This window comes from Poecilia latipinna, unplaced genomic scaffold, assembly GCF_001443285.1.
Source record: "Poecilia latipinna isolate Pla-1442-1.1 unplaced genomic scaffold, P_latipinna-1.0 Scaffold355, whole genome shotgun sequence".
In the NCBI taxonomy this organism is placed as follows: domain Eukaryota; kingdom Metazoa; phylum Chordata; class Actinopteri; order Cyprinodontiformes; family Poeciliidae; genus Poecilia; species Poecilia latipinna.
In genome coordinates this window covers 328296-353535 of record NW_015112971.1, presented here as the reverse complement: position 1 = coordinate 353535, position 25240 = coordinate 328296, and the positions used below count along the sequence as shown (strand labels likewise).

The following is a 25240-nucleotide window of genomic DNA, read 5'->3' as shown; positions in this document are numbered from 1 at the left end:
AGAGCAAATCATGTACTTTGGTTTATAGTAGGGCTGAACCATATATTGTAGTGTCATTGTGTGCTATATTCACATCACAAAGGACTGACTGGGGCACAATAATTGTTATCTGATATATTAAATATGTTATGAACCTGCATTTTTCACCCTAATGTAATAATATTCAGCCAGTTGGACAGAGTCATACGGCAACAGATGTTCACACTGGACACTAATGATGTTGCCCAAAATGCTCCCAGAGTGATGAAAGCACAGATAAGAAAGAGAGGAAAGAAAAAAACAGGCATATATGACAACTGACATTTCAGTATTTACCATTGATTATCACCAGTGGCCTGAGAATAACTCTCCAAAGCAGATAAAAACTATACTTTTAGCATTTTCAAAAAGATGTAAGATCAGTGTGGGGTAATCGTCAACAGGATGGCAGGAGTGCAGCATAACCCTAGGAGCTAAAAAACCCCACAATGTCAGCAGATGACAGATAAAGTTAGAGCTCAAAATGTTCTTGAACATCAAAGTGAGATTGTCAAGTAAAAAAAAAAAAAGAAAAAAAAAGTCTTTTATAGATGAACTGTGTTTAACATCCTGTAATTTGATGTCCTGATGAGCTCTTTTTCAGTATCACTCCACACACACAAACACACCAATGTCCTCCTCTAAAAGCGAACAGTGGCAGCCCCGCTCTGCGTGCGCGTGGACAGGCTGTGCCTTGCCCATTGTTGGGCCGTAAATAGGGGCTGACTGTGACAGGAAGTTAGGATTACAATACTCCCCATGCGTCCCGTGTTTATTTTCTGCATCTTTCGTCAGCGTCGGCTGTTACAAACACTCGCATCCCAGCCAGATCTACCTCAACACATATGCACACACACCAGCTGCTCATACTCAGGTGTGTGTTTGTGTGAACAAGTCGCACACGTCAAAGCCCTTCGTGTAACGGTGTTTACTGAGTGGAAAAGGAAATTAAATGTGTTTGTGCGAGCATGTGGGCTGGGGGTGTGACTTGTGAAGATGTTGCATGCTCTGTACGAATGCGTGCAATGATATAAATACTTTTGATGCATTTACATCGATGTGAATGTGTTTACTTTGAAGAAAAGGATCTGGTCAGGCTCTGATTGGCCCGGTCACACACTCTGTGGGCGCAGAGATGTAGTAGAGCAGAGCAGAAAACAGAGACCCCATTCAACTGAGGACAAAGACAAACACACAGAACTCATGTAAGTTGAATACATACATGCTGCAGATGGAGACAATAGTTATACAATGCATGCAGTGGTTCTGTCCCTGCAGTTTCTCCCCGGCGCTAGGTGCTTCCACTGAATGCACGGCTGTAAACAGACAACCTCTGACCCATAAACAGACCCTGCCAGAGTGGCGGATAACAAGGTGCAGATGCAGCTGCATTTCCTGCAACAGGTTTTGTAAATGTGGTCACTTGGGTTAGGACAAAACGTGCAGCTTAAAAATGCATTTGTGTAACACATCGTGAAATTCTTGAGTGGTGGCCCATCAATTAAATAAATGCTGGGAAAGAACCGATTGTGTGTAAGGAAAGCCTGCTTGGGCAACAGTCCGTACAATGGTGCGTTTGTGTACACGAATGAGGGCATGAGCCGTGTTGGTAATCTTTACCAGCTGTGCGTGGCAGTCGCCGTGACCTCTGACCACCGAGCAAACGGTGGCTGATGACTGGTCTGGGGGTCTAAGGGAGCTGGGACCTCTTAGCGTGATTACACTCATTAGGGCAGCGCTCTGCGATGCCTGATTGGTAACAGGCTTTATTTGCCTCCACCCTGCTTGGCTCATCGCAGCCGTTCTGTTTCATGAGAGCACAAAATGGTGCAAGAAGTGAGCAGTGAAACAAGCAGGTTTAGGCTTTTTTATTTCTCATTTCCTTCAAGTAACCACAGATAAAACTTAACAGCTGTGGATTTAAACTCTCAGAAATCTTAAAGGATGGAAGTGAAGAAGACTGGAGGTGTTTTTATGTGGCTCTGGAGCCAGAAAAAAAAAAAAAAAAAAGGAACCTCATGACTGCTTTAAAGGGGACCCATTATGTGGAATTCCAATTTTCCACGATTTTATGTTTCCAATTGGATCTCAACTACTTCTGAAAACAGTCCAGGCACTTAAGAAAAACCACCCGGACGGTTCTCGGCAACAAGTTAATGCTTTTTGGTGTCTGGAAAACAAGCCGCTTCATAAAAATCTTGATTGTTAAGTCACAATCGATGAGAGCTGCGCCGTTACCTAGCAACCTGAGCTGAGCTCCAGCACAATTGGTCACCTGGTTTTTCCGCTGTATGCATTGTACAATGGCTGCTGGAAAAGACTATTATTTTGTTGTTGACTTACCATCCAGAAACCACTTGCTTAATTCTTGTTGGTTGTGCAGGGGGCTTCACTTCTGCTTTTCAAAGACATATGGTTGTATGATTGAGCATCTGTTTGCAGCCATTTTCACGTGTGAATGTAAATGTTGGCCGATGTGGCCAGCAGCAGCTTATTTGGATTTAAAGTGACAACGCCCTAAAACAGCTCATTCTATAAGGAGCTGAAAATAGACAGAACTGACCAGACTAAAAACTCATTATCGAAGAATTATTTTGTGGGGAAAAAAATAATAGGAAATATTATGCTTTCCTATTCAGGAAAACATAATATTAATAATTCTGACTTTCTGCATCAGAACAGGACAGCAGTGTCAGTAAACCTTTCCACATTTTGTCCGTAAAAAACAAAATTAAATGTATTTTAGGACTGTATACTTAAACGTTCTTAAAATTCCTGAAATTTGACCTAGGAGTGTGTAATGTACTGCATGCAGGACGTAAAAATGCAACAATAAAAGAACACTGTTTAAAAATTGCTTTGCAAATAAAATTTGGAAGTGCTGCATGCCCCATTTGCTACAAAAAAAAAAGAGCCCTTCACTATATAATTTATTCCTGGTAAATCCAGCTATAAACCGAGATGTTTATCCAGCGATATAAAGGCATCAGAGGTTTATTAGAGAACATAAGTGAACAAACAGCATCATGAAAACCAGGGAACAGAGCAGGGAGGTCAGGGAGAAAGTCGAGGAGAAATCTGAAACACGTCTGGGTCATAAAACAAATTCCCAAGTGTTGAACACCTCACAGAGCTCCGTTCAGATCCATCATCTGAAAATATTGGAAAGAACTAGAAGGCCGACTAACCTGAACCGACAAACTAGACAAGGACGACAATAGTTTGAGAAACAACCCAGAGGTTCACTGTAACCCTAGAGGAGCTGCAACTTTCAGCTGCTCAGGTGGGAGAAACACTTGACATGGCAACAGAAGATTTTTATTTGTAAATGCAAATGCTTTGTTTGGATCTACAACATAAAATCCCAATTAAATCCACTGGGGTTTGTGGCTGTCGGGTGAAAAAATATGAAAAATTTGGGGGGATATGACAGAATACCTCTGTAAGGCTCTGTAACCACTTTAATTCACAAACAAAACCTGAAAAACGACATTTAACTTCTCAACATCCGCCGCTTCCACAAGCACGTTCCTGTACGCAAACACACACTCGCACAGTTTGAGTGTAATCCTCTCAACAGGAGCGGGAATTTCACAGCAGCCGTGGGAGCAGGAGGCCAGGATGACGCATGGGCCGAGGCCGCGTCCCCTCAGCGGAAAGCCGGCGCATACGCACATGTCCACACACAATGAAGGCGTCCTGATTAAGGGAATTTCCACCATGTGCGCGGCAGGCAGAAAAGAATAGGAACACCCGGGTAAAAATAATAATTACAAAAGCTAAGTGATAAAAGGAACACTTCAAAACAAGCAGGCCTTTTCAAGTGTGTCGGCTCGCTGCCACATGCTGACTCTGGGCTCCATTATTAGCAGACTGCAGGTTTTCTCCATATGAGGGGCACAGGGAGGCCTGCTCTCCAGCACTTCACTCCATATGGGGACGGTTACTGTGCATGTGTGATTCTGTGCTCCTCTTATAAGTTCATCAATCTTTAGTCATCTTGATGTCTTGAGAGGATTCATTTCTGCATATTATTGGTGTGAGGGCAGCGCTGGATTCAAATCAGGCATGCAATGATGGGCAGTAACGCGTTACTGTAATCCAATTTTTATTTTTTTTAAGTATCGAGTAAAGTAAGGGATTACAATTGCAAAAAACAAGAATTTTGTTTGTGAGCGGGGAGTTCATGCAGCATTTAAAACTGACATTTATTTAACTCAGTGACAAAAACATTTCATGGGTGGGAAGAAAACGTATCTCCAGTGAAAACCTCCACTTCAAATCTGAAAAAGGACCTAGCAAGCTGCAGAAACCTCCGTATCCCCCCTCTGACATGATCGCTGTGGATACCGGATCTAATTCCACTGGGCAAACCTCCAACTGTCCCTCTCCTGCTAAATAGGAGAAAATATATTTTTAAAATTCATTATTACTCCTCTCTGCACTTCATCTGTTAAAAGATGTCAACATTAGTAATTTGGAGCGAGGGGAGGAGTTTGATGTAAAGAAGAATACAATTACATTGAAAGGTTTGTTGCTTTATAGCGTATTCAGGTTGTGCATTGATTTTAACTAAGTAAATGATTATTAAAGTAACTAATTACTATTGAAGATTATTCATCAGCAAACTAACTGGATTATTTTCTTGTGAAAGTAAACAGAAATGAGTAATTAATTACCATCTCCCAGTACCGTGGCGAACACTGCCCTCATGTTGGTCGAGGGTGCAGCATCTCGTTCGCTGATCTTTTTGCTCTAATCCTGAAGTGACACCACGTCATACATGGTGTCCAACAGGGACAAACCAGGAGAAACCTGAGGACGAGACTGCAGGAAGGACTAGTTGCCAATTAGCCTTCAAGGCTGGTCCATCAGACGGAACTAAGACCCGCTATATATAAGCACTTACTGAGGCCTAAGCTCCAAATCTACTCCAGCTCCAAACGGATGGACAAGCTATTAATACAAAGTCAGACAGCAAGTATTCCTTTCTATCTAAATCTGGGAGGCTAAATCCAGATTGCTGGTCTCGATAATTGTCCCGTTAAATGTGGACAAACATAAGCAGTCTCTTTTAATGCCAGCTGTCCTCGTGGGACCCCGTCTGTAACGGACGTCGTCCTAATCTCACCAGTAAACGAGCGTTTTTAAGCTGCGCTATGGAGCAATCCAGTGCATTTCCCTCCCTTATGTGGCTTTCTTTAAAGTGCTTAACCTAATCTCGGCTGTCTTTTAAAGACACAACGAGTCGGAAACTAAAGAAGGAGTGAATGAGACGGGATCAAATCAGAGGAGTTCCTCAGGGTGACGGAGTTGCTCTTAGATTCAAACGAACATGAACGGACAAAACTGTGAACATACAGAAACCAGAGCAGTGGATTTAGAGAATACTTACTCTCTTTTTGTCAAAGTGTATGCAAATACACTAAACAGATATTCCAACTTCAATATTTCAGCTTAAGCAGCAGTGGAAATAATTGTTTCTTCTTTAAAAATCCCAGATCAGGTTAAAGATTTTACACATTTTGTGTAAAATACCATGAGGTTTTGACTCAGGATTTCCTCATACTGGGAGCTTTTAGCGCTATGAACATCTAAAAAAGCTGCTCTGTGAGCTTCAAACTGAGGACATCCCTGTAATGCACTAATGTACTTGGCAGAGTAGGTGTCCATGGATAAAACCTGAACCAAAAGGTGTAAAGGCCTTATTGGGCAATTGGGTTACTGCTGTAACTCTAATTGGAGAATAACAGCGGCTAAATTTATCCTGTCAAACCAATAAGGTTATTTCTTTTGCATCTAGACTGAGATGCATGCTCACTGTTGTCTTCATGTCCATCACAGTCACAGGCTTTCTCGCACTAGAACCAAACTTTCTAGTCAAATGAACCGTTGTTAGATTAAAACAGAGAAAGTTGCTTAGAAAACTTGGTTTATTTGGGGAGGTGTGAATGCTAATCAAACTCTGATGTGGAACAAAAAAGCAAAATCTGCTCCGCCTACAAACTTAGGACTTGTTTCGATTAAAGTGAACTCTGGCACAGTTCGAATGCATATGTGAACACCAAGCAAACCAGAGACTGCTCCAAAAGCAGGAAGCAGACTACAACGCAAGGCATTCTGGGTAAATACAACCAAACGAGGCGTGTGAGTCTAGCGCTAGCAGGAGAAATGGCTCATGGTCTTTTGTAGGATTTCTTTTACCTTTTTTTCTTTTCCCAAAGGACAAAAGAAATCCTACAACTGTTAATTTCTACGCTGCTTCTCGTCTTCTTTTGAGATTTCTGTGTCGTTTCCTTCAGTGGTTCTTGGTGCAGCGCCTCCACAAGTGAGGGGGTGAACAGGTAATTCAGAGGGTCTGGATCATTTGACACATTGCTGTGTGAAATCGAACCACACCAGGTGTAACAAACGCTGCAATTGTGGTCCTAATCGAACATCTACCAGGCTGTCAGGTGCGATAATACGTAAAACAAGGTTTAAAACAGACATTCACAGAGAGTCCTACCAACATGTTTACTCATTTGTGAATAAATTGGGGATAGTTCATACCCTTAACCTTGTATACTTTGACAAATCTAAATCCAGGTGATTTTGCTTTTGTTTTTCCTTATTCAAAGAACAAGTACAGTGATAAAACTCCATCAAGACAGTTTTGTGTCTTGATGGAGTTTTCTCTGCTGAAGCTTGTGAGGTTTATGAGATTGTCTGAATTAGCAGATGAAGCAGTGATACAATCACCCTCAGTCAGCCAAACTGTCGGCCTACCTCAGTGCCCTGCTGAGCTTGTCGTAGTTCATCTGTGGTTTACACTTCCTCGCCCCCCACAGCCGGGCCACCTCGTCCGGGTCCTTGATGACGAACTCCCCATAGTCGCCTTGCCACGCGATGACATCATGATACTCCTCTTTCCTGAGCAGCTCCAGGATGAAGTGCCACAACTGGATCTGCCTGGACCCGGGGCTCGACTCCGGCTTGTAGGCCCATTCTGGAAAGGCGAACCCTGCAGCAGACAGAGCAAAAGGGTGAGTGGGTGGGACCTGAACTTTGCCTGAAACCATAAAGTGGTAGCGATAATCTCCAATGTGGGGTCTTGAAACAATCGGCGTATGCTCGGAGACATTCAATTTGCTGACAGATGATGGAAAGCAGTGCATGTTGTACTGTTGTGCATTGCAATAATAATAATAATAATAAAAACATTTAAGAAGTTCAACACATGCAGTGCGCTTAAAGGACTCAAACTGTGATTTATCCAAATTTATTCAAGCAATATTTTCAGTATTGGCTTTAGAAATGGACTACCTTATTTCTTTTTAACTCAGATTCAAGTTACATTTTACCTCCTCCTTTGGTATCGTCCTGCTGTGATTTTTTATTCACTTTGGACTTGAGAGGCACAAAATTTAAAAGAACTAGAGCTGCACAATATGTTGCATTATTAAAGGGCTGCAATATGACAATCATAAAGGATTGCTTGGATGCAATATTTGTTGAGTTAATGTATTTTAACTTTCACGCATTCACACTCTACTGATATAGTATATAAACTCGGTCAGCTTCATGGACTTTCATTTTAGATGCTAAAGTTTCCAGAGAGTTGTGAAGAACTAACAATAACTGTCACAATATTCAACAATGCTACTGCAATGCTTTCCTAATACGTTATTGTAAAAAAAAAACCCCAAAAAAACGAAACAAAAAAACCCCTGGAAAACAAATATTAAATTAACTGTTGAAACTGAAACGGGTAGACTTGGATATGAGGAAGAATAAATCTGAACACTCAGTCTTTCACTGAATGTAAATATTGTTAATTGTGCCACAAACTGTACAACAAGGGTGTGACTTTCTGATGTCATCACAATTTTCATTTTGTACAATTCAGATTTGATATAGGTTTACAAAACAAAGTTTAAGTACTTTGGGAACACCGGAAATGTGCAGAGCCAAATTATGCCAAACCATCCTGCAAGTTTTTCACTGAGACAACTGTGCTGCAGCTTTGCCAAGAAACTGAAAGAAAGTTTGTCACTGCCTTAACCAAAACAACCAGAGACAACAACACAATAACATCTGACGCAACTTGCAAAATGGCCATCTAAACATGGCTAAATGTTTAACATTTAAACCTGAAAGCGACACTTTAATGTCTCCATTTTTCATTCCGTCTTATGACGGAGACTGGAAAACACCGTCAGGGTTCTTTGCACATCTATAGATTGAAGTAGAAATAATTTTTAATCAAAAATTGACTTTGAATTGAATTTTGAGAAAGTGAAAGATTCCCAACAGATGAAATCAATAAATATTACAGCAGCAGCAACAACCTATATTGAAAGACGTTCATTCTAAGTATTACAGATGATCAGCTACAACAGGGAACTTTGAGGTCAAAGTTTTCACTGATCACATTCTGAGGTCAAGCTTGTTGTGCTTGACCTCATAGCTTCCTGTTGGTGGCAACGTCTGATCTGAACTACATCTGTTCAGCAACACCAGCGTGAAAAATGCTGAGCGAAACTAAACCTTAATGAACAAACAACCAAACAAAACTCAGCCAGGGTGTGCAGCTCTGTGTTCGTCTTAATCACGACTCTCATTGACTTTTCTAAACCACTTCCCCATGCTGTCATTAGGTCACCGCCTCGCCACAGCAGCTCTCTGCAGGAAACACACACACACACACTCTGAAACTCCAACTGAAAGTCGTTGTGTAAGTGGGCTTTCATGGAAGGGGTAGGTGCTCGAAGAAAAAAAAAAAAAACCTTTCCACCTCTCCTCCACCTCTTTCCTCTTTCAGGCAGTCACTCTTTCCCCTGACCAGAGGAAAACAACATGGCCAGTCATCCCTCCTGTCTATCCCTCCATCTCTCTCTGTTTCTCTCTCTCTCTTCACCCTCCGCTTGAAGGAAACGCAGAATCGGAGGCGCAGAATGAGACCGTAGGCGAGGGTATATGACTGTTTTCATGAGCATGTGTGCACCCAAATGCACGAGCCTGAAAAAGTTTATGTGCCATTGCGTGTGTTTAAAAATGTTTGTGCAAGTCTCCCACTAACATTCTGTTGCCTGGGTGGTCAATAAATCTGACACGACTGAGCAAAACAAACTATTGGAGCGTAGTATATTGCCAAATTTTGCCTGGACTGGATTTTATTTTAGCTACACTCACACTGATGGCTCAGAGATTAGAAATACAAGGTTGGCCAAGACAAAGAAATATAACCCATCCTGCTTGAATGTCATCTGCAACACATATGGATACTTGTTGTTGCAAAAAGCATCAGATAAGAGGATGAATAAACGGATGAATTTGCATCAAAGCATCCTCCAAATCTGTTGGCACTTCTGGTAGAGATGAGTAGCAGAATCTCATGGCGAATCTTGACCGAGTTTATTTATTCAGTAGGAAAAAGAAAGTCATTTTGTGGTCATTTAAAAAAAAATTCAATTAAAGAATTCAGATTTATTTAACAACCAAAGTTTTTTGTCCCTCCGGAAATCTAAAAATGGCTGGAATCAAATTTCTTTCACAACCTATTCAAAATGGGAAAAATAAGAAACTAGACATTGAAGTATGTAATAAATGTAATAGAAAACATATACTTTTTCAAACTTGTACATTTCTACAGTCTGACAAAAACACTGAAAAGTGGCAAATAAGTCTGAATGCCAAAGTTCATGTTGCCTCCACAAAACGTGAGCAGGTCAGAGGGGAAAACCGTCTCCAAAACTTATTCAGCATAGAGAAAAGACTCCAGAATAACTACTAGATGATATTATCTAAAAGAAACCTGGATAAAAAAAAACAACCTCTTTTGTCCTACCATCATAAACATAATCATGCAATATTTGCTAATGTCTGCTAAGATTCAGCTGGAACAGTCTGCAGTGGTCAGATTGAGATTTCTGCAACAAAAGCGTTCCATGTGGGTCTCGTGTGAAGAAAGGTTAAAAATGTGGAAAGTGTTTAACCATACAAGTAGGAAAATCTAAAATGAACACCAAACCTATCATCCTTCATGCACATTCTTGAAAACTGAGGAGAAGAGTGGATGGTGTAAAATGTTATAAGAGTAGAGTAAGTGGTTTCCCACTGAACTGACAGGATAGTTGTCAAAACTTCATGTTTTAGTATTCACCAAATAATTTTTTTGGAAAGCCGCATATTCATATCATTTTTTGTAGAGTGTAAAGTTGAAATAATGCTTCCAAAGCAGCCAATCCAGAAGCTGCATTCATTTTTCCTGGGTGCTGATTGGCTGTGCCGCAATTAACAGCTTCTGTTGGGGTGCTAGGACGGTTTCATATTGTATATATTAAATTATTGTCATCAAAATATGCCGTTATAAGCATTTATTTCTAGGTACTCATAGATTATAAACCGTTTGGGTCGCTAGCCTGCAATCTGCTGCTTTACAGCGGCAGCTTGCCAAATATAGCACGACTTACAATACAAACTTCCTGTAAGTTTCTTCTCAGCCCTTGAAAGTTTTTCTTTTCTTAATTTCGCACGCACAAGGGTTAAGAGGGCATAAAAAATACTTTTCATTACTCACATGTCTGTATTAAAATGCAGAAATTTTAATACAGAAATTCATGCAGAAGTTCATGGATGGCTGTGGTCTTCAACCGTAACAAATACCAGGAGTCGAGTGTATTCAAATTTAAGGTTAGATTTTAGTCTAAAAAATTAATCTGTTCTTGCAGTAAACTTTTTATTAAGACTTCAAATATGGTGAGCAACTGTGACTTGATTAGTAATTAAACTTTCTTTCATGTACATATTTATCCAAGAGCTAAGAAGTTAATAAAACTACAACCTTCAATATCATCATAGAGCAAAATAAACATGTTCAAAACACAGATGGATGCAATTACAGTATTTTTTTTTTATGTACTCCTGTGGGGTTTCCATTGTTATTTATTTAGCTAATTATACATTTCATTTGAAAATCCAGAAAAAGATTAATAATGAAGCATTATGAAGTTCAGAGAATCCAAAAGCAAAGAGTCGTGATGGATAAACGGGACTAAATCGTCAGATTATGGATGTCCAGGCGTGTCAGTGGACTCTCTGGATGACGGCCTACAGCAGAGACGGGTAGCCCTGATAATCTCTTCTGTCCTAACCATTTAAGAACCATTGCATAACACGAAATAAGGCTGATGGCAAACTTTCGTGTATATAAAAATCTGCTTAATGCCTTCCTACTCAGTAAGGAGCCATTTCTCATCATGATTATGCCGTGTTTTCCCTCCACAGCGATCTATCTGCAAAGCATGGTCAATGAATCACGAATACCTACTCACAAGTCATTTTGTGATAGAAAATAAAGATTTCTGATGTTACTCAAATTATGTATGAGATGCCTACACATTTTCCATGCACACCATAGCAGCTAAAGCTACAATTAAGAGCGTCTGGACCTAAACTATGGATCCTTGTTCTTGCAAGTTACATGTAAAATGTCCATCTGTGAAAAAAATTAAAAAAAATAAAAACGTCAAACTGTCATCTGTAGTTTCTAAGACTTTCCAGGGCTGCATATGTAGGTGGCAGTTAACATGCAAATGACAAAGTCACTTTGTTTCCTTTTTTCCCTTTTTCTCACCCTACTCCTCCTCCTCCTCCTGTCTTGCACGCATTTACATTAAATCAGGAGGCACAACCAAACAGAGTGAGGCATCACAACACATTTTCCTGCAAAGACTTGAAGACAGCAAAAGAGAAATGGCGATTATAATTTACAATGATCGAGATCGGCTCAAACTGAAGAGACTGGTCATATCTCCATCTGGCTGGAATGAATAAATGAAGAGTGCTGACCACATCTTCACCACTAACCCTGACGTGTTGCTGTTAAACAAGACAGCTGCTCCACTGAAGCCAACATGGGATGACTGTGCCGGGTGTGTAGCCGTCTGCATGTAAAGCAGGGAGCTGTAAAAAAAAATAAGCAGAGCTTCTCAAACAAACACCAGATGAATATGGCATGAAAAACAGCTTCGTGGGCTTTCAGCTGCTATGCAGACACTGAGCAGTTAGCTGGTCTTTTGTGCATATGCAATCATCTGTTTCAACTTTGGCAGAGAAACTCACTGAAAGTGAGGGAAAAGTACCCAGAATACTGGGTGGTTTTGCAGTTCTGGAAGAAAAGTTCTTCAGCGTTTTTCTGGAGTTAAATTCGACAGCTACTTCCCCCCCGCCCCCGCCCCCGCGTTCTGCAAAGGTTAGTGTGAAATGCCCACAAAGCTGCACTGGCGCCAATTAATGTTTGATCTAAAATGAAGGCAATTTCCAAAGACAATTTGTTGTACTGGCATAATCTTACATTTGTAAGATAAAATTGTGGTGGAACGCGATGCTGCTCATGGTGGTAGCATGTTGGAGCAGCTCTGTTATTTTAGTTCTGACTTGTTCTTTTTGTAGACTTTTGTTCATAATGGGTTTAGCTGAGGCATTGCATGTTTGGACAATTATTCCCTCTGGTTTTGGATGTTGTGCACCTGGAAGGATTTTTGCTTTCACTTTTTTTTTTAAATTACTTTTGGAGAGTTGCTACGATCTCTAAACATGTTTAAAATGAGTTTCATGGATGCAGAGCAGGACCAAAGAGCAGAGACAGAAGGAGGAAGTTCAAACTATTTCTTATGTTTACGGTGCATTTATCGTATCACTTTACATTTATCGTGATAAATTTCCCATCATAAGAATTTTGATTTATCATTATCACAATAAATTACAACTATTGTTTTTTTAAAAAACAAAGTTAAGTCTGAAGAAGAAGAGAGGTCTGAGAAGTTTTTTCTAGGACATGTTGAGACTTTCAGTAGATAACAGGAAGGATGAATGTATTATAGCAAAGACACTCCGTTTTACTGTTTTGAACTCCAAACCTCTGTGATGGAACATACTTGATTTGGATCAACATCCTCCAAGGAGGATAGTAAGCAGCCAAACAGCAGATATTTTGGATCTGATACGATCCCCCGTAATCGAGGTGGTTAGGGACAAAAAACATCCATGGACAGCTAAAATTCGCAAATAGTTTAAAACACCAAACAATACACATTAATACACACAGTCGAAACTGTCTTACCGCAAAATTTAATTTATACAATGTTTCTTATTACCGCTCTTAGGGGCACAACCAATCAGTGGCAAGGAAAATTAATGCCCCCTGGCTTGGCTAATATTTTAGATATGCTCTATGAACAACAGAGCAAATCAACAGGTTTTCCAGTTATGATTTGGGGTTAGATCCCACAGAAAACTCAGCAAATAAGAGGATCTGCAAAGCGGCGGTAGACATAGGATTGATGGATGGAAGGATAATTATGTTACTGGAGAAAATATTTTAAGTAAATTCTAAATCTTTATTGAAAACAATCCTAAAATATGTCTTTTGTTGAAGAAACAAGTGAGGACCCAAGTTAAATGATTAAGCCTGGGGTGGGAAACTCCAGGCCTTGAGGGCTGTTCTCCTGCAACTTTTAGATGCGTCTCAACTTCAACACACCTGAATCAAATAATGAGGTCGTTAGCAGGACTCTGAAGAACCTGACTGCACTTAGGAGGTGATTCAGCTGTTGGACTCAAGCATGTTGGACCAGGGTGACATCTAAGAGTTGCAGGACACCGGCCCTCGAGGACCAGGATTGCCCACCCCTGGGTTAAGCCAATACACTTTAATTACCTAAATATTAATCTAGAATCAATATGCATTCGGTACGTTGGATGATAAGAGCGCAGCAAAACAATCCAGTGACACCATCCTTGAAACTATTTCATTTAGTCGCATGCGTGTCCCTAGAAATAGAGCGGAGCCCTGATGAGTTCCCGTCATCAGCAGCGACATAAATCAAAAACAGAGCCACACGGTTCAGGTGTGTGTTTATATAGCAACTGTGCAAACACGTGCCAGGATGTTGTGTACTTTGTATAACTCATCACAAAGCAGTAAATCAAAGAGGGCACATGTTAAGTGTTTTTCTGTGCTGGTGGAAAAGCAGAGCAGAAAGAACAATCAACACCTCCTTTTAATGAACCTGAGTGTGTGGGAGAGATGGAAATTAAGCTATAGGCTCCGTGCAACAGTTGGACATGCTGTGGTCTGTAAGGCTGAAAAACTAAGCTAGGCCAGAGAGGCTCTAAACCAGCTTTATATCTGGTGGTCTGAAGGGGACAATTTAAGGTGGTAAACCTTTATAGTAAAGAGGTTGATGGCAAATACTGCAGGACTCATCAGTTCTGGATGGTTATACTTTATGCCTTCTGCTACATAATAAACATTCAGCAGAAAATAAGAGCATTTCTTTCATTAGCTGTTCAGCTGTAAATCCCAGTCCACCTTCAGGATCGTTCTCAAATACAAAAAAGTTTTTAAGCCCGCTTTAGGTGGTTTTGCCTTGTCACGTTTTCTGAGTATGTTCAAACTTTCCCACCAGTCCAAACCTCCCTATGGTGGAGTCCAAACCTTACGGTGCAAGGTACTCCAGCCTAATGAACATCTTGATTATTACGGCCATCAACATCTGATGAAACCACAACTGGTTGATTCCCTCCAAACCAGTAGATGGAAACAAGTCAAATTCGCATTTTCCTACTCCATATTTGGTAACATTTTGTGAAGAGGGAAGTTGTGTTCTTGTCTTCCTGTTTCCATCAGCGGTTCTTGGTGCAGCGCCACCACAGGTGAAAAGTGTGACAGGTTTCTCAAAAGATTTGGTTGGTTTGACACAGTGTAGCGTGAAAGCAAATTGCACCAGCTGAAAATGTAACAAATGTCGCAAGTTTGGTCCCCAATCCAACCGAGTCAACTGGACTATAAAATGTGGAAACACCCTCAAAGCCAACTTATTTCAGTATCAGTGAAGTGCTCAAAATTAAGTCGGAAGAAAAAAGGAAGATATTTGCGAGGAAGCAGTATCTTCCACGATCAGTCTGACGCTCTTTCAGGCTTCAAGAGAGAAAAACTTGAAGCAGGTAACGATAAGGCTTAACGAAGAACAGAAAAGTTGCTCCATTTCACCCTTAAAGCATAAACTCTCCATGTTCGGTCCATCAACCGGACAGAGCATTTCCAGTAAAGTTTTCATAGAAGATAACTGAATCTTTTCTGCTTTTTCATCAATTTTTTTCTTTACTGAAGTCAAAACTCCTCCTTGAGCCAAAGTTCAAAGTAAAAAAATAGTTTGGAGAGGCAATACGGCCTGCTGCATGAGCTGTGTGTGTGTGTGTGTGTGTGTGTGTGTGTGTGTGTGTGTGTGTGTGTGTGACAAAGATGGTGAGGATTATGTTTGGAGGAATGTTGAGAGAAAGAACAGGTGTCTTTGTCCGTCCGTTCAGCTGAAGTCCAGCCCGGCCAGATCTGTCCTGACTAACCCTGGATCCACTATCACACTCACACAGATCCGTTTCATCAGCCTCATGCACCCCAGAGGAGAATTTCAGGAGGGAATTTTGGGAATCTGTGTTTTTCAGGCCGAACAGCAGGATGAAGAGGAGCAGCGGGGAAGAGCCTGCAGAGCATGACATAACCCCCACCACCACACTTAACCTCTCTGACCTCCACTCTCCCTCTCTTTGGCTCCTTTCCACCCTCACCCGCCTCCCTCCCTCCCCAGGGGAGACACCAGATAGCCATTACGGCCTGAATGCACGAGCCCGACACACACACAAGCACACACTGTGCATCAATAATGTAGAAACCGGCGTGGAGCGTTGACGATAGGGGTGCGCCTAATCTCTGCCCTGGGACACCACCGAGAGAAAGCAAGTGCGTCAAGAAGTGTGTGTGCATGTGTGTGTGTGTGTGTGTATTGTGAAGTGGGACAAGTGAGGGGCAGGTGGCAAAGCAAAGCGAGCAAAGAGATGGAGGATGGAGGGAGGGGTTGGAGTGAAAGAGAAGAAGGCAAGATGAGATGGGCTGAGCTCTAGGACAAGAAAAAGAACAGAAGAGAGAAAGAACGAGGGATGGGGGAGGGAGGTCTGGGAAACAAGAGTGGGAAGAAGAAGAAAGTATGACAATGGTGAGTGTGGGAGAAAAGTGAGTGAGAGGGGGTGGACGGAGGGAAGGAAGACGGAGGGAGGAGGAAAAGAGGGGGATTAAGGGAGCGATGAGATCATAGCTCATCTGGTAGTCTGTTGTCATTCCAGGTCAGATTGCTGAGATCTCCCCCTCCTTCTCTCCCTCTTCTTTACTCCATCCATCTCTCATTCCCGCTCTCTTTCCCTCCTCTGAGAGTACAGATGACCCTCTTCCTCTTTGTGATCCTGGTAGCAGACTTTGAATACCGTTGCTATTCCAGCTATGTGTGGCGCTCAGCGTGTAAAAACAGTAGGAGAGAGCGGGGAAGATTAATTGAGAGAGTGAGAGAATGAACGAAAAGGAGCAAGAGAGAAAAAAGAAAGGGTGAAAGAAAGAAAGTGGAAAGGAGCAACAGTGTGCTGAAGGAAAGTGCAAAAGACTGCGAGCAAAAAGACAGTGAAAGAAAAAAAGAGAGAGAACAAATAAAAAGAAAGAGCAAAGAGCAAAAAAAAGTGACTTAATAAAACAAAAAACAAATGATCAGCAAATGCCCTGAAAATGTGTGAAAAAGCAGCCAAGGTTCTAAAAATATCTTCAGAAAATAAAAAAAACTGTCAATTAATGCGACTTCTGTTAAAAAAAAAAAAGCAGAAATAAAAAATAAAACCAAAGAATGTAAGACTTGCACAATACTGCAACCTGAGAACATTCTTGTTTCCAAGTAAACTTGTTTTGTTGATTGTGGATGATTCATGGATTTCACACGTCAGCAATTTCCTCAATTTCATATTTAAATAAAAGGTGTCACTGCACTTACCTCATCGCTAATCTGTGGTCGATCTCAAAAACTAAAACTAAAGCTGACAACCAAACATACTACACTCACAACTAAGGTTAAAATTCAAGACAAAACCAGATTTAAAATAAAGCAAAGTTTCATCTCCTGTATTTTGATGTAAACAACACAATGATAATCTCAGATAAACACTTCTGGATTTTAAACAAATAAAAAATGCAACTTTTGTACTAAATAATCCAACACCTAATAGGCATCGTGATTAAAAATTAACATCTGATGTCTGCATTAGCGCCTTAGCACCGAAGTGTCACAGAGGGCAAGTCCTGATGGGAAGGAGGCAGAGACAGACGGGCGGTCAGACAAAGTATTAGTGAGAAAAGAGACGAGGAGAGAAGAGATTCCCAGAGCTGTGAGTCCGACTCAGCAGCAAATCAACTGACAGGGCCGTGCCAAAGTAACAGGAGAGTTGCAGACTCAGGTTTTTTTTTTTTTTTAATACAGGGCCAGGGCCTCTGAACAGCCATTAGCGGCAGCCGGCTGGCACTGTACGACTTTAACCACACTCAGCTTTAGCGTGGATGTGGGATATGAGCACTGTGCATGGATGAAGGAGCTGAGGTCACCGTCTGATGTCAGAGTGTTCATGAAAGCACTCAAAGTTAGGACTTTTATATTCAAGCACACAGATTTTTTTTTTGTCTCATCTTTCAGATATTTTGAAAATGAAAAGGCAGAAACTCAAGAAACTCATAGGATGGAGGGATGATGAAGACTGGAAGGCTTTGAGATAGAAAGTAAGAGTGATGGGAGAGGAAGGAGGGAGGACAGAGGTGGGCTTGCTCGGCAGGAGGAGGAGGGTAATCAGAGCACATATGCCTAAATCCCAAAGTGTCTGGGCTCTTCCCACAAGTCCATTAAAAATTCATTAGGCCAATATTAGACAAAGACTGAGAATGAGTCAAACAGAGAGAAAGAAAGGCAGACAGAAAAGTGAAAGAAGAAAATGAGAAGTTAACCTTTAGTTTAAAACTACTCAGCATGCAACCAATTAACCTGCCATTTAGTTACAATTTATGTATATGGTGCAGATTCACCACTTGTTTTCTCAAGGCTCTTTAAAAGTAAAAGCAACAAAAACAATCAGGTTCTATGCAGAAATTTCAAAACTAGAAGAAAAAGTCCGACAGCGTCAGTTCGCTGACTTTGCAGCAATCTCTCTTCCGATCGAATGCGTAACAACAGTCAATCGATTCAACTGAGTGATTAACTTTGCAACAATTCCTCATTCTGGATATGTAGCAATAGTTGAGAGGAAGAAACCAGAACCAGAAAGTGTGAGCGGCCGTCTGCGGTTTGAGCAAACTTATTGGTTTTTCTACACCTCTAACTTTATTTGAGTAGTTTATAACTATGAAAATGGTTAAAAAGATGTTGAAAGTTAGGCACCACCTTTAATTGCTTCTGTGGCAAGTTCTGTGCACATTATGTGATTGATTGAATCTGGGTATCTGGTATCCAAGCCCTTTTTCACTCTTCACTATGACATTCGGTGTTTGCTGCAGAGGGCTGAAGTGGCCAGTCCTGCCGTTCTCCACATATAAGCTCTGAATACAGCAGAAAGGCAGGCAAAACACAATCCATTTATTCTCTACACATTTAAAACAAAGCCTGAAGCAGAAAAATAAACTTTTCTGGTTGTGAAAGTGAGCTGAATGATGTTGTGATTACCAACAAGTCGTATCAAAACAGAGGATTTTGTTTGGAAAATATTATAAAGCTCTGAATGTTCGATGAAATGTGTCATCAGAACATCATAGTAGCTTTCTTAACACAGTTAGCATGTGTTGGAGCCGTAGGTTGTGACTGACCTGCAGAAACAAAAATATCTGCTGCTGTCATCAATAGGGAGAATGAACATGTGAGGTAAAACAGCAGCTACCTAAAACTTAAGACCTAATCTTCAAATTGTCTGCATGAAAAGTCAAAAATATTAAGTTTCACTGTGCAACTTTACATAAGAACGCTAGGCTTCAAGTTAAACCCAACCCAGAAGCTCAAATAGCTAAAAACCAGTCAGTGTAAAACCAAATAGTTTCTCCTTTTACTGGACCAGTTACTAAAAACATATGGCTATTTAGTAGAAGAAAACCATTTTTTCACAGCCAAAGCCTTGTACATGAAGGAACATGTTAATGTGTCCATGAAAAATGCATGCGTGTTTTGCTTTGTCACTGCAAAGAAAGAGCTGAATAGAAATAAATATGAGGCCGGCAGAGGAACAGAGGATGTTCAATATGGTAAGTTGTTTTAGTCATTTTTGCAGCCAATGTTTTCTAAAAGAAAAATAAACTTTTTAAACTGCTTGCAAAGATAAAGAAATGTGTTGAAGTACTTACCAGATTGCACTCCCTCTGTTCCTCTGCCTGTCTTATATTTCCTGGTACTGAGCTCATCGTTTGCAATGACGAGGCAAACATGCATGCAGATTCATGCACACACTGACTCTCATTAACCCATGAAAATGTATCTTCTCTTCTATTAGAAACACTCCAATAAGCAGAAGAATTTTTTTAATTTGGACTGACTGGTTAAAATCAGCACAAAAGATGAACTTATGAAGATTTCTGGTTAAGTATTGGGTAGTAAAATTGTTCAGAGGAATAGATGGTTATATCTGGCTGTGCACTGATTGCAGTTTTCAGGCTGTTAGCCAATTACCAATCTTTAAAAAGATAAATAAATTCTTCCAGTGATGGGATCGGACCACAATTTCCCTCAAAGGATTTCAGTCTGAGCATCACTCGAGTGTCATGACGGGCTGAACAAACATTAAACACCAAACATGTAAGCAGAGAGTAGGGAGGTTGCTCCACTAATTGTAGAAGTCATCACAGTCCAGCATCCTCCATAGGCTCTAAAGCAGAGCCTGGAGAGAACAAGGACTGCTCCGTGGCTTTGGAAGGGCTGAAAATAGCAACGCACACACTAACACACACACACTGGAGTCATTGTTCACCAGAGAGAGCAAAAACACAACTTGGATGGAGAGAAGAGGGGAAAGTACAGAAGCGATGGAGGAGGAAGAAGAGGGGGAGACGCGGCACAAGTGGGACAGAGAATGAGAAGGACATGATGTAAGATGAACAATTTGGCCTCTCAGCGTCTCTCATCGCTTCTCGAAACGCTTCTCCCAGTGAACAGACTGGAGTCTTTTCCAGGAAAACGAGGGGCGGAGCGAGAGAAAAGAAAAGAGCAGAATCCAGGGGGACCTTCAATCCCAGAACAAGTAGGACTCCTTATCTAGATGAAACGATGACAAAACAGGTGACATAATCTGAAAGAGTTGCACAAGATTTCTAACGTATGACTTAGGTGAAGCAAAAACATCGCACGTAAGAAGAAGTTTGATGAAAAAGAATATGGCTGCACAAACGGTTCAAAATCTTGAAAAAAGTTCTCTATAAAATATTTCCAGGCGTAAAAAATGGATGATCTGCATATTAAACACTTAAACTTTTATGAACAGCACCTCCACTTATTAACAGCCAGTAAATCTACGGTAAATATTTAAACACCTAAGAGGAGACTGCTGGGTCCTAAAAGGGCCCAAGACCTTTTAGCATGGAAGTTCAAGTCAGGCCTGAAGTGTTGAATGCGTTTTACCGCCATGTGTACGAGAGGCATATTTCTGGTCGGGGTCAAAGTTGGTGCCAACTGGCCTGTACGACGGTGGGATGAGCAGCAGCACTCTAAGCAGCGTCACTGCTGTCACTTGGCTGATTATACGATGCAGCCTTCCTGTGAGTAGGAACACAGTGATCCCACGCTGAGCCACCTCTGTTTGGTTTGTGTGAATCACCAAAGGGAAACAGAGGCAGCTTAACAAGAATGTTGACTGATGTGTGAAAAGGACTCCAGTCTGTTGATGAGAGGATGATTTTAGGCTGTGGGGAACAAGGCGTGCAGCTCATACCCACAGGACTCAACTAAATACATACAAAGAGCAAGGCGAACATCAGCGCATGCACCAAGAGGTCTTTATAATAACAGACCAGCACTAAAAATGCATCATTCCTTTAGAATGATGCAGTGATTGGAAATGTGAAGAAATACGAAGGGGAATTCAGCGACAAAATCTGATCTTCTGACTTCAGAGTCTTGGCCTGCAACTAACAATTATTTTAGTATTTGATTATTCTATTCATTACTCTGATGAATAATTGGATGAAATGGATACATTGAAAGAAAATAAATTGTTCAATTCCTCTTTAAAATAAGAAAATAATCATTTATTATTGCCTAAAATGCAATAATGTTGCATTTCTTCAGTGAATCTGAATCGGGTGAAGCTAAAACATTCAAAGGTGTTTTAATCTCTAATGCAAAATGCACATATCTGGTACAGTTTTGTCTTTATTACTGCTCTGGTTGTGTTGTTTTTTCAGCAAATAGTCTTCTTTTTCTCCAGTTAACGATTAATTGATAACTAAATTAACTGATGATTATTCCGATATTTGAGTCATTGCGATTAATCAGATTAATCGTTTCAGCCCTAGTAACAACATCAGTGTTCGGTATATTCGGCTGTAAGTAAAGACGGCTTAAAGCTATTTATATTTAGTATCAATGGGGTTTATAAAAATGAAGCAAAATGTTTATTCCACCACTTAAAGACATGTCTGATTTAGGCTGAGAGAAGGCGAGAGAGAGCAAGACGTCAACAGCTAAAAGTGTGACTGAATTTTCTTCTCACAAGTAGCTACTTTTTTCCTCTTCTTCTGTTTAGGTTTCTTCTGCTGGATTTGGACATTTTGGAAGTCTTTAATGAAATCTTAGAGTTATGTTCTCTAGAGACATCAGACTGAGATTTTAAAATATCAAGTCCATAATCACTTAGTCTGTTTGAAATCGTTCACACACAGTGATGTCACCTGTGCTTCCAATATACATAATTAATGACCACTTAAGGCAGTAATGCTTCTCATTTCCCGGCCTGCGCTGTGGAACAACTGTTAAAGCTTTTGGTTTGGAGCAAGCATGACCTGGGTTCGAATTCTGGTCAGGGCAAAATCTGCACCGAGTTCTCCATACCCATTTATGCATTAACTCTGGGTACTTGAGGCAAAAAAGAGAAGGGAAATAGGTTAATTGTCCTCTCTAAATCGTTCTTTGGTGTGAGGGTGTCTGTGTACCCCGGCACTAATAGCTGGTTATAGACACAGACCCCGATGCAAACCTAGTGGGAGTGAGTGGATAAAGAACCTGGGTGGATGTTCTCATGTCATCTTATGATATAGTTCCTAAATAAAAATGGGGATCGTCTCAAATTGATTAGAAAATAGGTTACAAAACCCAGATCTGTGGATCTCTAGAAGAGATATTGAACATTCTGCAAACAAAACTATAGATTTATCAATGGTAATCATACAAAAAAAGAACCAATAAACCGCACTTGATCCAATCTCAGACGGTCTGAACAATTGGACTTTCTGCATGTAATCACACCCATAAACAAGCTTGGTGTGTATACAAGTGTGTGTGTGTTCTCAGGAGAGTGTTAAGAACAGCAGAATAATATTGTGTCAGCAAGAGAAAAGTCCTGTTGCTCTCAAGGTGCTGGTAGGTATATTTACTCTCACTAAAGTGACACACTGCTCCCAGGACATTAACTTCTCTCCTTGGTGTCTCCTTGGATCAAAGCACGCACGCACGCACGCACGCACACGCACACTATGAACTGCACTGGTGCAAGTGGAAAAGATCAACGCCTATCGTCTTACTGGAACCAATAAAGTTCACAATAAAATCAAATTCTTATTCAAGCCCCTTTTACTCTGCAGACATCCTGCAACATCAACAATGTTCAGCTGAACACAGCCTTCATTACCACAAACCAGGTTTCCGCACCAGCGGTCAAAGAGCATACAAACCTGACAACAGCAGCTATTCATTCGGATTTGTCACGAAGTTCAGTCCCAGACAAAAGGTTTGGCTGTGAAACATAATACCATGTTTGACATTTCTGTGCTGGTGTTACAGACAAACTAAACTTTCTAAATTGTGGTGCTAAACAAACATCCATGAGAACACAAATCGGTGGTTATGGGAAAGTCATCTTTTGTCTGGCCGTGTGAAAAAGAGCAGAAACCCAAAAGTGCAGAGTTCAGACTGCTAGAAAGCACCACATAATTTGCTGCACTCCTTCATCTGGACGAGAGTCATTCTCATTTTATGAATATGATTAACGAATCACAAAGGTAATGGGTCTAAAAGGGAAATCCAGACGCCAGAAACCCCAGTGACACTTTCTGGATCATTCTATGAGATCTCAAGAACAAAACACCTGAACTGAGTCATTTTGAAGCAAAGGAGCCGAGGCTCTACCAAGAGCTCCTATTGTAGCTGGGATTCAGTTATTTTAGTCATAATCCAGAGGCGTGTGTTAGAAGGTAGATGGACAGGTAAATCAAGCTTTGCTTTTTTTTTTTTTTGGCTAAGTTCTTGTTTTTTTACTACAGCACACCAGAGAAGTGGCTACATTACTCCAGATGAGGCCCCAATCTGTCTGTCCACCTCCTGTCCTACAGCCATGAGTGAACAAGAAACCAAGATACTTTAGCTGCTCTGCTTGTGGCAGGGATGGATTTCTGCCCCAGATGGAGCAGATCACCATTTTCCAGTTCCTCTGACTCCAACATGCACATAGATGCCGGCTCTCATCTGAACTAGTTTCTAAACGTTTTCTTTAATCTGTGCTTCTGTATGACGTATTGCAGAAAACTAAATATTTTGTAAACACAGACAAAAATGAAGTCTTATTTTTGTTAAAAGACCTCATCTCTTTTCCTGTTATAGACCGTCTCCGGAGGACGTTTCCATTGTCCGGGAAATGTAATGAAGTCACTGGCTAGGCTGATACCATTACAGTGGAATGTAGAGTAATGCATTGGCATGTATGAAGCTACGCAGCAGCCTTAAAACGAATGCAAATGCTTTGGACAAGTGACTCCGCTAAATGGTTGTAAAATGCAAAAAAAAACAACAACAAAAAAAACTCGCAATATCTGCTGACTTTGCATCAAAACCGTCCATTTTGCCACATTAAACTGATAATTTCCACCAAAGTACATTTTTTAAGTCCTTCTGCCTTCGCACATGCATGTTATTGGCCTCAGGCGCCTCACTTCTCCTTCACCCAGCCTACCTATCTCACAGCCTGGTGTTAATGTACTTCTGCAGCCAAGTGTTTGGCACGGAGTTGCCAGTTGACACTTCCCCTCTGGTTCAACAGCACACTAGTTGCACACTAGTTAGGTTTTTATTCGACAGCAAAGTAAAACAATCTTTTGAAAAGCTGCAAACAACTCTTATCCAGTCACCAGCTTCAAGAGAGTCAACAGAGCTGCAAAGCGATAAGGGCCATATCACTCGTCGCTGTGATTCAGTTGAACATCTAATCTAATCAAACCCACATTTGAGGAGGATTCAGTGAGAATCCAGAAAAAGAAAAATGAATACGGCTCTTCGCCAGTGGTATAAATAAATAAATAAAATCAAACACTTATTTGTGAATAATTTTTCTCTTTACATTAATTTTACTGTCATTTTTTAAATGTAATTAAATAAGAAAATATTTTATTTATCCCAAAAGGAAAATAAAAAGTCGTCGTAAGTCATCCAATAATCTTTGAAGAGTCATTGTGGATGGCAATGCTGTGGGCAGGAAAAATCTCTGGTAGCAGTCAGTCTCACATCAAACCTGAAGAGGCCTCTGACTGAAGACTGCTGCTATATGACAGTCATCACATAATGACAGCTCCATTTCCGGGCAGAAGATGTAACATTTCCTGCATGTCAGTTGTTGGCCTACCCTGCTAATCCACCTCATGTGCTTTTGCCGCTCCTCTTTAAATCTCAATCTATAAGATTAGGAAGTCGGGTAAAGAGACGCTGGGAGTCGAAGATATGATCCTTGCCCATTATGACAGATGTGAGATAGCTTAAACTTCCTCCTTCTCTTTCTGCTCGTTGGTCCTGATCTGGATCCATGAAGCCTCCTTTTCAACTCCTCTGGGATTTGAGGTCATAGTTCAGGTATTATTTGAGCTTTTGAGATGCTAATGTAATGTTGCCATTGTTACAACTATCCAAAAGTTATAAAAGTAGGAGTAAAAATCGTTCCAGTTGCATAGCATCCAAAAGCAGAGAGAATAATTGTCCAAACACCCAACGGCTATCAAAAATAATACAAACAAAACTCTACAGAAAGAAGAAATCAGAAATAACATATCAGAGCTATTCCAATGTGCTGCCATCAAGATTTCCACAATTCCAGAAAAAAATACTTTGAAGGCATATTAAAAGTTACCAATGAAACATATAAATCT

General features: G+C 40.7%; 1 protein-coding gene across 3 annotated transcripts in view; it reads right to left on the bottom strand.

Annotated features, from left to right (window-relative positions):
- erfl3 (Ets2 repressor factor like 3) overlaps positions 1–25240 on the bottom strand; it is a 64421-nt gene that overhangs the window by 7191 nt on the left and 31990 nt on the right. For 2 of the 3 annotated variants that reach the window (XM_015036049.1, XM_015036050.1), the window contains one exon: positions 6787–7021. In XM_015036049.1, coding sequence (XP_014891535.1) covers positions 6787–7021 — 235 coding nt within the window. Of the gene's footprint in view, positions 1–6786; positions 7664–25240 lie in introns of those variants that run through there. The other variant, XM_015036048.1, reaches the window with a different exon arrangement.